Source organism: Peromyscus leucopus, chromosome 5 (genome assembly GCF_004664715.2).
Source record: "Peromyscus leucopus breed LL Stock chromosome 5, UCI_PerLeu_2.1, whole genome shotgun sequence".
NCBI lineage: Eukaryota > Metazoa > Chordata > Mammalia > Rodentia > Cricetidae > Peromyscus > Peromyscus leucopus.
The window spans coordinates 106,949,933-106,962,218 of NC_051067.1; the positions used below are offsets into that span (position 1 = coordinate 106,949,933).

Sequence of the window (12,286 nt, forward strand, 5' to 3'; positions counted from 1 at the left end):
GAGATCCGCCTGGCTCTGCCTCCTGAGTGCCGGGATTAAAGGCGTGTGCCACCACGCCTCCCAGCAACTCCTTTGTCTTTTAAGCCCATCAACATCTGGCTTTCAAAGTTATCACATTCTTTTTACCAGAAAGATTGGTGTACATTGACAGCTCCTCCAGCTCCTTTCCTAAATGACTCTCTATTCAGCATCTACCTCAGTTAGAAAATGGAATGTTTATTCTGTTGTTTATTCTTTCAAGATTTATTTTGTGTATATGTGTGTGTGGTGTATGATGTGTGCCTGAGAAGGCCTGAGAGGACATCAGATTCCCTGGAGCTGGAGTGATTGTGAGGTGCCAGGCATGAGTGCTGGGAACTGAACTTGGGTCATCTCTCCATCCCAGAGTTGACTCCCCCTCTTCTCTTACATGCAGTCTGTAATTCCTGCCAATTCTATCATGTAATTTTGAAGTTATATACAAAGTGTTTTCATACAAGCCAGACACTCAGAAAGGTGCAGACCCACCAACAGGTCTGTGAGGTAGGTGTGGATGGTTTGTTTGGGGGCTTTGTTTTTGTTTTGAGACAGGGTCTCAAAGTAACCTTAGATTTCCTGAAATTCACTATATAGACCAGGCTAGCCTAGAACTCACTACTTCTGCTTCTGGGAAGAGCTTTTTTGCTATTCAAAGCTTTTTTTTTTTTTTTTTTTTTTTTTGTAAATAAAACAAGTTTATTCTTGCACACAGGCTACCTCCCCCTAAGGCAGGTTTCGAGAGGTCAGCATTAGATGTGAGGAAATGTTTTTTATACAGCTCAGGGATAGGGGTTTCCAAATGGGAGATGTGGCGGGCAAAATAGGCAGGGTTATAGGATGCAGAATATAAGCATGAAACGTAATAACAAATTAATCTTAATGACCTTCTGAAACAGACCCGGTTGCAAGGTGGGCATAACCAAAGCTTCTTTTATTCATGACAGCTTGAGCGGGTCACATTTAAATAAGCAGATAACATCCTTTATTCTTGGAAATCACTATCCCAACTGAGAGTTTCCTGGAAGTTGCTTCAGTATTCCTGGTTTTGTGGTTTATTTAGACTTTAAAAATCATTTTCATGCTCCTTTTTTCTGCACTCTCTCCTTCCGTTCTCTTCCCTCCGCGCTAGGTCTCTTTGTTTCTCTGTTTCTCTTTCTCCCTCTCTCCCTCAGTAAAGTTCTAGAAAGATTAAAAAAAAAAATCATTTTCACTAAAAATCCTTTTCACTTTGTATCTAGAGGCATGGGGCTTTTAATCTTTGTCTTGCTTCTCCCGAGACCCCGCCCAGCCAGCTGCATCTCAATTCAGGCCCCATACACTTTCCCCTCACAATAAATAAAATCAACTGTTTTTTGTTAGTTTAACCATTCCCAATCTGGTTTGGATTAGACTTTTTGGTTTTTGTTTGTTTGTTTGTTTGACAAGATCTCCTGTGTCTCAAACTGGCCTTGAACTCTGTAGGACAGCATGACCTTGAACTTCCTTACAGCCCAACTGCTGGGATTTCTGGCAGGCACAAACCACCACACCCAGCCTTTAAACATAACATAACTAATTACACATGTCAGTGTTTATTCAGTCACTTCCCCACTGGACATCCCAGTGACCCAGTTGTTTTGGCATGCAACTATGCTACTCAAAGACATCCTACTGTTTTTGTTTTGTCTAATGCCCATAGCAATGGCTTCTTCTTTTTTTTTTTTTTTTTTTTTGGTTTTTCAAGACAAGATTTCTCCGTGTAGTTTTGGTGCCTGTCCTGGCTCTCGCTCTGTAGATCAGGCTGGCCTCGAACTCACAGAGATCTGCCTGCCTCTGCCTCCACCTCCCGAGTGCCGGGATTAAAGGCGTGCGCCACCACAGCTCGGCTTAAATTTTAATGAAACATCCTGTTTGCTCCTGTGTAGCCAGTTTGAGTATTTAGCCTGTCACTTCCCTGCTACATATTACCTGCTAAATACTATCTCTGGGGAACAATAATGGAAATTGAGCTCAGCAGCCTAGGATGATCAAGGAACCTTGGATAAACTCTTTACCCTCCTTGAGCCCCATTTATTCCTCTAAAATGAGACTGGGGGTGCGAAGTCCCGTCATCAAGAGGCTTCAGCTGCCTTTTAATTTTAGGTTATCCTAGAGCAGGCAGGCCCAAAGTTAAGGCTAAATACAACTAGAGCCCCTCTTCCACTCACAGGAAACAAGCACAGAATGCTTAAGGGTATGGGCAAAACCATAAAGCGTTATCAAGCAGCAAAGCTGATCCCAGGCGGAGCTGCTGGAGGCAGTCTCTGTCCTTAGAATGCACGCTCCGGGCTGAGCACTTCGAGTGAGACCTGGCTTGGAACCCTCCACCCTTCTACTCTTTCCCCTCGCCCTACCCCTTACCCACACACTCGCACAGCATCAGCTAGGAGGTGGGTCCTGCTCAGAGACAACTAGGTCCGAGTGAGCGTCCATTTCTGCACAGCTACAGGTAGTTGCAGCCAGCGTCAGTCCTATGACAAGTCCTATGATTGTGGGGGCGCCCGCAGGCCGTGAGTCTCTGGGACTGGGTCCTTCCTGTCCCTTTCGGTCCTAACGCACATTAATGTTACAGATGTGTAGACGGCAGCCAGCTTCATTCTTGTGTGATGTGTTGTGGGCGTTGTTCCTTTCCTTGTGTAGGTATGTATGGAGTGCTGTGCAGTTTGTACGGCCTTTACCTTCTAAAGCCGCCGGTCTGCCTGCTTTACGCGGCCGCCCCTTCGCCGGTCAAGCCTCCGATAGAGTTTGCGCGTGCGCGACTCCTCCTCAGGCTCCGCCCCCTAGATTTGAGCTCCGCCTTTGCCACGCTTTACGGCCCGGCACGCCGCTTTTGCTGCAGTTGCTCCGGGCGCTACTGCTGCTATTGCCGCTTCAGCAGCGGCTGCTGCCCGGGAGGTGAAGGGAGGTGAAGTGTGTTGTTGTGTCGGTGCTGCTGCCGCCGCCCGGAACGGAGTGGAGAGCCGAACGTCCGCGGGCTGGCGAGAGCGGCGAGTCAGCAGCTGCGTGGTTTCCTCAGGCCGGGTCCTGTCTGCGCTGCCGCAGGGAGGCCGCCCGGCCCAGCGAACCGAACCAATGCTGGACCTGGAGGTGGTGCCTGAACGCTCTCTGGGGAACGAGCAATGGGAGTTCACGCTCGGTGAGTGTGGGAGCCTTTCAAGACCCTATTTACTGGCCCCTGCTTCTCTCTGGCCCCTTCCGCTGCTGGGCTCTGCCCCAGGTGCCGCTGCGTCCGCGGCTCTCCGCCTTTTCGTACCCTCTGGTCTTTTGGTTCCAGGCTTTAGATACCCGCTCCTCCCATCTGTCACAGGATAAGCGATGCCCTCGCCTGGGGCTTCAGCAGGGTCCTTCTTAGGAGCTGTAGTACTAGTAATTACAATAATAGCCGATACACTCCAAATACTTAGTGAGAAGGCCCTGCTCTTTTGAATTTATCTCTAGTAACCGTCCCTAAGATCTGAGGATCGATACTATTGTTATGCCCATTTTGCAGACTATGGGCAACCTTCTGGTCTCTGATCTGTCTTCCTTTGGTTTTAGAAAGAAGCAGAGGGATCGGGAGGACATGGGTTACTTTTTTCAGAAGGAAAACCTAAGCTCAAATCTCATCATAAGATGGTGCGGGAAGTAGTTGAACTTGCTTTGTTAAAGGAACTTCTGACTTGTTTTCTTCTTCTCTTTTGAAATGTAGCCTTAGTGTGTGATGTCGTAATACTAGATGCCAGAGTTAAAAGTTGAGTGAAGTGGAAATTACACATAGCTTTGTAGACAATTCAGTTTGGTCACTTTTGGGTTAGTTGACCTTTTTATGTGAACAAGCATATTTGCATTTAGTAACTCCAGTGTGTTTACTTTATGTCAGCACTAAGAAAAGGGGGTGGGAAGCAGGTGTTGCTGCCGCTTGTTTGTGTGGGCCTGAACCTCTGCCCCTCCGGTGTGGGCTCCTAGGCTGTCAGCTGCTCCATTTGATTATGGCTTGTCCTTGACTGTGGAAGGTTCAGGTCTATAGAGACAGCACATTGGAAAAAACAAGCTGGGTAGATTGCTGGAAAGAGCCTGCTGGGGCTTGGTGCCTGCCTGCCTGCCTGCCTGCCTCCTGCCCCTTGGAGAAGCCAGTTTATCGAGGCATCTTGGCTCTCTTCTCTCTCTCGGAATTTAGATTGCCTGCCTGTTCCTATAGAGTTATCAGAATTTTATATGCTATGAAAATGTTCCATTCAACATCTTGGAAGGCACCAAGAGCTTGATTGAAAAGCTAATGCTGTTTGGCTTTTAATTAATATCCTTTCCTCCCCTGACAACTCCTACCTAACCTGGACCTTCCTGAACCTGCTAAGAACCACAGCTTCAGCTTCTGATTCAGAGGGTATAATTAGAGTGTGGATCTCTTTGTTTGATTTAGTGACTATACAAGATTGGTTGAGGTAAGGAAACTTCCAGAACAACGAGGTATATAACTAACTACCAAGGGCTTCCTCTGGTAAATGTTTGACCATCAACCCCTAAGCTGCCAGTTTTCAGGAACCAAGAATTTGAGTAGTTCTTTCCAAACTGTCTTTGCAGTATCCAGAAATAACAGCACACTGGGTTCAGAGTGAACTTTTCGGGAAGCTCATAGGGAAGACCTGAGCCTTTGAGATTACTTGTAAACATTTTCATTATTGTGTTTGTTTTTAAGTTGGGTTTCATTTGCTTGTTTGTTTTTCAGACAGTTACTAGCCCAGACTGGCTTCAAACTCTCTATATAGTTGAAGTTTATTTTAACTTATATTTCTGCCTCCATCTGGGTTTCTGTAGTACTAGAGATCAAATCCAGTAGCCAGCACAAGAGTGTGCACTACATGCACATCCTGCATATACATACTTTTCAGGCAAACACATACACATTTTAAAAAATGTATGGGGAGGAACCTGTGTATGTGTGTCTGTGTCAGTGTGGAGGTCAGAGGACAATCTGCAGGAGTTGGTTCTCTCCACCATGTTTGTCCTAGTGACCAAACTCGGTGTCCAGGTTTGCCAGTAAGCACCCTTGCTGACTGTGCGGTCTTACTGACCCTGAAATCTGCAGTTTTAGATTATGTAAATCCAGGACTGGGTGCGGTGACACACACACCTTTAATCCCAGGATTCCAATTTTTGTTTGTTTGGTTTTGTTTTTTTTTGAGATAGTGTCTCTACATGGCCCTGGCTGTCCTGGAACTCAGCTATGTACAACAGGCTGGTCACAGATACACCTGCCTCTGGCAGTCGCCACCACACCCAGCAAAAGACTATAATCCTTTATAACTAAATTATTAAAGGAAATAGAAGGCTCATTTGAGGAATTACCCAATGAGATACCAAACCACAAATTTAAAAAATAAGGGTTTGGGGGGTGGGGGTTGGTGATTTTTTTTATTTTGTGGAGGAGTTGTTGTTTGGTTGGTTGGGTTTTTGTTTTTCAAAACAGGGTTTCTCTGTAACCTTGGCTGTCCTGGAACTCACTCTGTAGACCAAGCTGGCCTCTGACTCAGAGAGATCCACCTGCCTCTGTCTCCCAAGTGCTGGGATTAAAGGCGTGCACTGCCCTGCCGCCGCCGCCGCCGCCGCCGCCGCCGCGCCGCCCAGCATAAGGTATTTTTAATTATGGTGATCTAGAAAGCTGGCAAAATACAGTGAATGAACAAAGTTTAGATAGTAGTTTGGTTGAAGGAACTTTTTGAAAGGATACACAAAGGTATAAAGATCCTCTTCGAAGAACACCTTTCTGTTGCATTCAAGGATTGTGCCTGTGTTTATTATTATTATTATTATTATTATTATTATTATTATTATTATTATTTGGCTAACATACAAAGAAATGGGTATCACTGACTATACTTTAATTATTTGTCCCCACCCTGCCCCTCCCCATCTCCCTATTTCCTCCTCTGGTTGGTCTTCCTCTCACCACTGCATTGGAATTCTTCCTTTATCTATTCTGCCTTTATAGTAAAAAAGGATAAAAGCATATTTGTTGAGAAACACAAAATGAAGGAAAGAACTTAAGGCTCCTATGGCTCTAGATCATGTGAGTTAAAGGTGTTTAACTCTAGGTTGGGTTTGGATTGTTTTTTAAATCACTGGAGAATTTTTCAAGATTTTTTTTCTTTTTGGTGTGTGTGTGTGTGTGTGTGTGTGTGTGTGTGTGTGTGTGTGTTGTAGTGTATGTGTCTCTGTGTGTGTATTTGTGGAGACGGTGTAGGATCCCCTGGAGCTGGAGTTACAGGCAATGTGAGCAGCCCAGTATGGGTGCTGGGAACAAAACTCAGGTCCTGTGGAAAAGCAGCAAGTACTCTTAATCATGGGGCATCTCTCCAGCCTCTGGATTTGAATTTGGATTTCCACACTAGCTAGCCTATCTTGGATCACTGTGGACCAGCAACCTCGGGCCCATCACTTGTACTATTCCTTTTCATCTTGAGTAATGAAAGGACTGCATTCTGCTGGGAATGGTCACATGGCTTCTGTGCCCCGGGAAGCTCTATGGACTCATGATAGATTAGTGATAGCCTGTCATGGGGAGAGATGGCATAGGACTCTACTAGCTGTCACCCAGTCTCCATGTTATTTCAGGTGTGTTTTGCAGGAATTCACTTAGTTGTCACAATGTAACAAGCAGGAAGCAGATGTAGCCTAGTATTTTGCCTATGGCAAAGGGGCAAATAGACTTAGAGAGTCTACATGTTTCTCAGGACTCTACTAACCTTCAAGTTCAAGGAGTTGCTTCCTAACAGGCTTTTATAATCCTCTAGAAACCATTCACTCATGAATTTAGCTAAGCTTTCAGTTTTGTTTTGTTTTGTCTTTTGAGATAGGGTCTCCCCGTGTAACCCTTGGCTGTCCTGGAACTCATTGTGTTGACCAGGCTGGCCTGGAACTCACAGAGATCTGCCTGGGATTAAAGGGTGTGCTCCTCCATGTCTAGTTTCCTGGACTCCATCTTTAATCTCAGCACTCTTCACAGTGAGTTGGGGAGACTGGGGGTGAATCAGTTTTCCCCTCTCAATCTCCCCTAACCCCAGCCATCCAAACTGCAGTTGGGGGTGTTAGGTGGGGATAAGTATGGAATAAATATGGAATCTGCTTTAAAACATGTTAATAGGTTAGAGAACTAGGCAGTTCTTACCTTGTTAACACAATACTGTAAGGTTCTCTTCATTTGCCGGCTAACCTTACTTTATTGAGTTAGGTGAAGGTGATAAACACAGCTAGCTGAAGAGAGAGTTCCTAGTTCTTATTGTTAACCTGTGCACATGCAGATGCATCTGGCCATTGTAGTCATTGCCTAGCATTATAATGGAAAGCTGCACCCGCCTCTTGGCTGCCTTCCTGGCCTTTGTATGATGTTGGGAGATTTGGGAAATGCCAGCAACACAGAGACAACAAAACCTAAGCAGAATCTCTGCAAATACCACAGATGGTTTGACCATTGTGGAATAAAGACATTGCAAAGCAAAATGATGGTTTCAATAAGACTTGAAGAATATATTGATGTGGCAGCATATGTCTGGATTTGTTTTTAGTTGTCTGAGACAGAATCATGCCCATACTAGTCTTGGAACTCTGAGCAACCAATCCTCCTGCCTTAGTTTAGTGTTCTGAGTGCTGGGATTACAGGTCTGAGTCATTGTGCTTGGCTTGGATTTGTTTTTGAATCTCATCTTTAGAATACCTAAAGGCAGATTTAAAGGGTCATTTGAGAAAATGTTCTCCAGCATTGCCTTGTACAGAGACAGATGGCTTGCTGTATCCAACATAGCATGTATGTCTGTGGGATCTGCTCATAAACATTGGAAATTGTGTAGGAAATAATCCTACTCAAAAAGGTCATTGATTGTAATGCATTTATTTTAATAGTTCATTTTATTATAATAGAAGATGTGGAGGCTATTGTGGAAAGAGAAGGGACTTGACCTAAATTAGGTGCCTAGAGAAGGATTGGTATTAACCCACAGGAGAAAAATAGATGATGTATGCAGGAAAACATAATAAATTTGGATTTATAATTAGAGCATGATATCCTGGCAAAAGAGAATAGCCAGGCATAGTACACCACCCACTCCCTCAATCCCAGAACTCAGGTGGCTGAGACAGATGGATTTCTGTGAGTTTGAGCTAGCCTGGGCTACATAGTGAGTTCCAGACCAGCCAGGATTACACAGTGAGAACCCGTCTCAAAAAAAATTTTTTTTCCTGTAATCCTAATTTTGTTTGATATTAACTGTCTAGGACACTGTAAAACCTCTGGGTTCATGAGAAAGAAGGTAAAGTCAGTTGTGGGCTTCCATTAGGAAGTACAGTTTATAAACTGGATTCAGAGAGGCAGAGAAAAGGAAGACTTGAGAGGTTTTTGAGTTAAGATACACTCACTGAATATTGGAAGTAGTAAGAGAGACCCAGAATACAGAGAAGATGAAAAAAGTCTGTTAGCTCTTATTTGACTTTAGTTATACACAGAAAACAGATCGACATTCTAGTTGTAATCTGCAGAGTTGACTGAATGAGACATAAGCAGAAGAAATAGTGCCGTGTCTGTTATTGTGTCAAATATACCCGTCACATACCTATAGCGACTGAGAATGAGGACCACGGGAAAGAATGGCATCTGTGGAGAGCTGGGAGGAAGACTGCGATACAAGACCTGTGTGTTCTACTTGACTGTCTGTCTCTCGGATGTCTGTAGCACAGACACGCGTCCACTGCAGGAATGGCGAGCTGAGTAAGAGACCGAGTTGTTCGTGCTCTCTGCAGCTTTGTCTGTTCTGCAGTAGACCCATGCTACAGAAGGCTGAAAAGTGTTTTCATTGATTATAATTCAGGACAGGGGTAGCTTAGTAAAGTGCTTGTCTAGCAAGCATGAGGATCATCTGAGTTCAATCCTGAGAACTCACATTAAAAATAAATGAAAAAAACAAAAGACTGGGTGTGGTAGCATGGGTTTGAAATCTCAGCATTGGAGAGATGGGGACAGGTGCATCCCTGGGACTTACTGGCCAGCTGGCCAGCCTGGCCTACTTGATGAGCTCTAGGCCAGTGAGAGGTGCCGGCTCAAAAAAACAAGATGAAAGATGAACAGCTCCTGAAGAATGAACCTGAGATTGTCCTTGGACCTCCACTTGAACACACGTGTGCATGTACATACACACATGCACATATAAAAAAAGAAAATTACATTTGGCCTTCTGATTGATTGCTTTTACCTTTCTTAAAACTGAACAGCAGCTCCTCGAATGAGAATTAATAGAATTGTTTAAATGGGGCGGACCACAGCTTCCAATTCTTCATCTGAAAGCTCTTTTCTGCATATCTCCTTTTCTCAGTCTAGAGTACCTCATCTGAGTGTGCTCTTCCTTGTGGGTGATATGTTAAGTTAGTCCCTCTTCTTCCCTTTCCTGTGCCGCTTACGCCACAGTCCTTAAGCCCCACAGAGTGAGTATTCTACAGCCATAGGCCATCAGCTCTGAGCAGGGAGCTGGGAATTCAGGCAGTAGTAAATAGCCCCCATCCTGTCATTGCATTTATGAAACTGAGTTGTTTTTAGATTTTCCAGAACTTATCTCTCTGTTTCTTCCTGTTTAATGTTATGGACCCTGAAAACAAACTTAATATCGCTGTGAGTCCCTAGAATGTTAGAGGTGTCTATTTGGGTCACTTAAACTGGAGGTAAATGTAAATCTGCTTGTAATAGGCCTTGCCTTCAAAACTAAGTATTTAAGAGATATTTGTGGATTTGTGGGTTTTTAAGTAGGAATTAAATGAAATTCTTTGTGAAATAAGTTGATTTTGATCAGCATGTGACTTTAAACTTCTACCTTTGCCTTACAAGAATTGGAATTTAACTTTTTTTTTTTTTTTTCTGGTTTTTCGAGACAGAGTTTCTCAGTGTAGTTTTGGTGCCTGTCCTGGAACTTGCTCTGTAGACCAGGCTGGCCTCGAACTCACAGAGATCCGCCTGGCTCTGCCTCCCGAGTGCTGGGATTAAAGGCATGCTAAAACTTTTTTAATGAAGTCTTGTAAGTCATGTGTCTTAATACAGTCTCACATGGGATGTTGAGATAGATGCCAGAGAGGCAGAGAAGGGACCTGTGCAGGGTCAGGGGAAACCAGTGCAGACTCTAAGACTAGAAGCCTGGCCTCCGGAGTCATGAAGTTTGTGCTTTTTCCAGCCTCTTCTTGGTTCATGCTGACTTTGTCTTTGAGCTCTTTGACTGCTTAGGATCAGTTTGACTATCACTAGGAAGCTTTTTCTGTGTTCCATTTCTCTCCTTGGACAATGTTGTGGTGCCTTGGTGTTTGCTTTTTAACTTTATTTTAACTTACTTTAGTGACTCCACCCTGGGTGCAGGCTTCAGAGATAATGCTCAGCACTGTGTAGGTGTCAGTAAACGGATAGACCGAGTAACCACGTGGGTGTCCTTCCTTTATTACAGGAATGCCTCTGGCTCAGGCAGTAGCCATTCTTCAGAAGCATTGTCGCATCATCAAAAATGTCCAGGTTCTCTACAGTGAGCAGGTGAGTAGAGTGGTGGCTGACTTGTTTACTGAAATAGCAACCTTGGTCAGTGAGTGGGTTTACCCCCCAGAGGAGACACTCTGGGGAGGCTAGCTGGGGGAGTCACTGCATTCCAGCAGGAGAGTCTGAGGTCAGTTTTCAGGGATGTCTTCTTGGTTTGGAAACTTGGGTTTTGATAATCTGGTGCTGCCAGGTTTAGAAAGAAAAGCAGTGAAAAAAACTAAACCTGTTTTTTTGTTTTGTTTAAATCTGTTCTTAACCTACTGACCCTTAAAATGGGGACCTTTTCATGAGAAATCACCTCAAGCTGTCTCTGACTCTAAAGTGCTTGTTGCACCTTCTTTTGTGATTAAAAGTGTGTCACTTCTGCTTGTTGATTGTCTTATGTTCAGAGTTATTGCAGGAAAGATCTCTAGCTAGCAGAGCATATGAGTTGAAAGGAAGCAGAGCTAGCTCACCCTCCCTTCTCTTCCTCTCCAAGACCAATCTCCTCTCCACTGAGCTGAAGCCTGCAGTTCTGGGACATTAGAACATAGGCAGCTTTGTGAATTAGCCTTTGTGTTGCAAAGCTTTGGGAACCAGTTTGAGCCTCCTGAGGCCAAAGGCTGTCCCTGTGGCTTTGCTGAGACTCTGAGTACTGGCTTGATGTTTTAATAAGTTTCAACTCTTAAAGCAGACAACAGCTTGTTTTTGACAAGAAGAAATGTTTTAGATTATAAGTGGGTAAGATTTCTGTGAGGCTTCCCAATTTGGCTGAGAGCAACAGCTATATCAGGCCTGTTAACGCTACCAGAGATAAGTTCTGCAGTACTGTATCCTTAGCCACTCTGAAGGTCTGCTAAGAAGGGGAGTGCTTAGTCTCCAGGCAAGTGCTTAGGTGGTGTCTGCCACAAAATACGGGACTTGGCAGAATGTACAGGGGTTCCTTGAGTCATGGTGACAGAGTGGGTTCTCATTTAAAGGATGGATGGTGGCTTTTTAAACTCTCTGCTCTCAGTCATCCCTAGTAATCTGACAGGAAGTGGGCTTGCTTGTAAACCTTGAGCTGAAATATGATTGTCACTCTAGAGACTGAATGGCTTTGAAAATAGCCTTTATGCTGTCTAACCATTTTGTACAAATACTTGGTTCTCCTGTCATTTGTCATTCCAGTGTTTGCAGAAGGCTAACACTAAGTTCATTTTCCCCAGTATTTTCTTTTAATTGTATTAGTGTTTTGCCTGTGTGAATATATGCACCAGGTGCATGCAATGCCCAGTGCCTGCAGAGGCCAGAAAAGGGTATGGATCCCTGAAACTGGAGTTAACAGGTGGTTGTAAGCCACCGTGTGGGTGTTAGGAACTGAACTTGAATCCTCCACAAAAGCAGCAAGTGCTCTTAACCACTGAGCCATCTCTCCAGCTCCTCCCTAATATCTTCTGAACATCTGTAACTATTAGTAGACACAGTTGGCTTTGGAATTTTAAGACCAGGTTTCATGTAGCCAGGGCTGGGCTTGAACATCTGAGCCTCCTGTCTCTACCTCCCAAGTGCTGAGATTATAGACAGATGATACTATGCCCAACTAAAAACATGAATTTTTGAGTCTAGCATTACATTCCTATTTTTTTAGTTGTGTGGTTTGTGAAAACTTAGTAACTAGTCTGTCATTCATATATTATTAGAACAGTCTTTTGAGACAGTCTTGGCTGGCCTGTAACTCACTATATAGATCAGGTT

At 44.2% G+C, this 12,286-nt stretch overlaps 1 protein-coding gene and 1 long non-coding RNA gene across 2 annotated transcripts in view; one reads left to right on the plus strand and one right to left on the minus strand.

The window, feature by feature from the left end:
- Positions 1 to 920: 920 nt before the first annotated feature.
- On the minus strand, positions 921 to 2,756 carry LOC119088075. The gene is made up of 2 exons (XR_005091662.1): positions 2,398 to 2,756; positions 921 to 1,197 (listed from the first exon to the last, which is right to left on the minus strand). It is a non-coding gene; the product is annotated as an uncharacterized LOC119088075 (long non-coding RNA).
- A 122-nt stretch (positions 2,757 to 2,878) lies between these two features.
- The window catches only part of C5H16orf70 (chromosome 5 C16orf70 homolog), a 30,196-nt gene continuing 20,788 nt past the window's right edge, over positions 2,879 to 12,286 (plus strand). The window contains exons 1-2 of the mRNA XM_028854271.2: positions 2,879 to 3,172; positions 10,485 to 10,567. Coding sequence (XP_028710104.1) covers positions 3,109 to 3,172; positions 10,485 to 10,567 — 147 coding nt within the window. The 5' untranslated portion in view covers positions 2,879 to 3,108. The remainder of the gene's footprint in view (positions 3,173 to 10,484; positions 10,568 to 12,286) is intronic.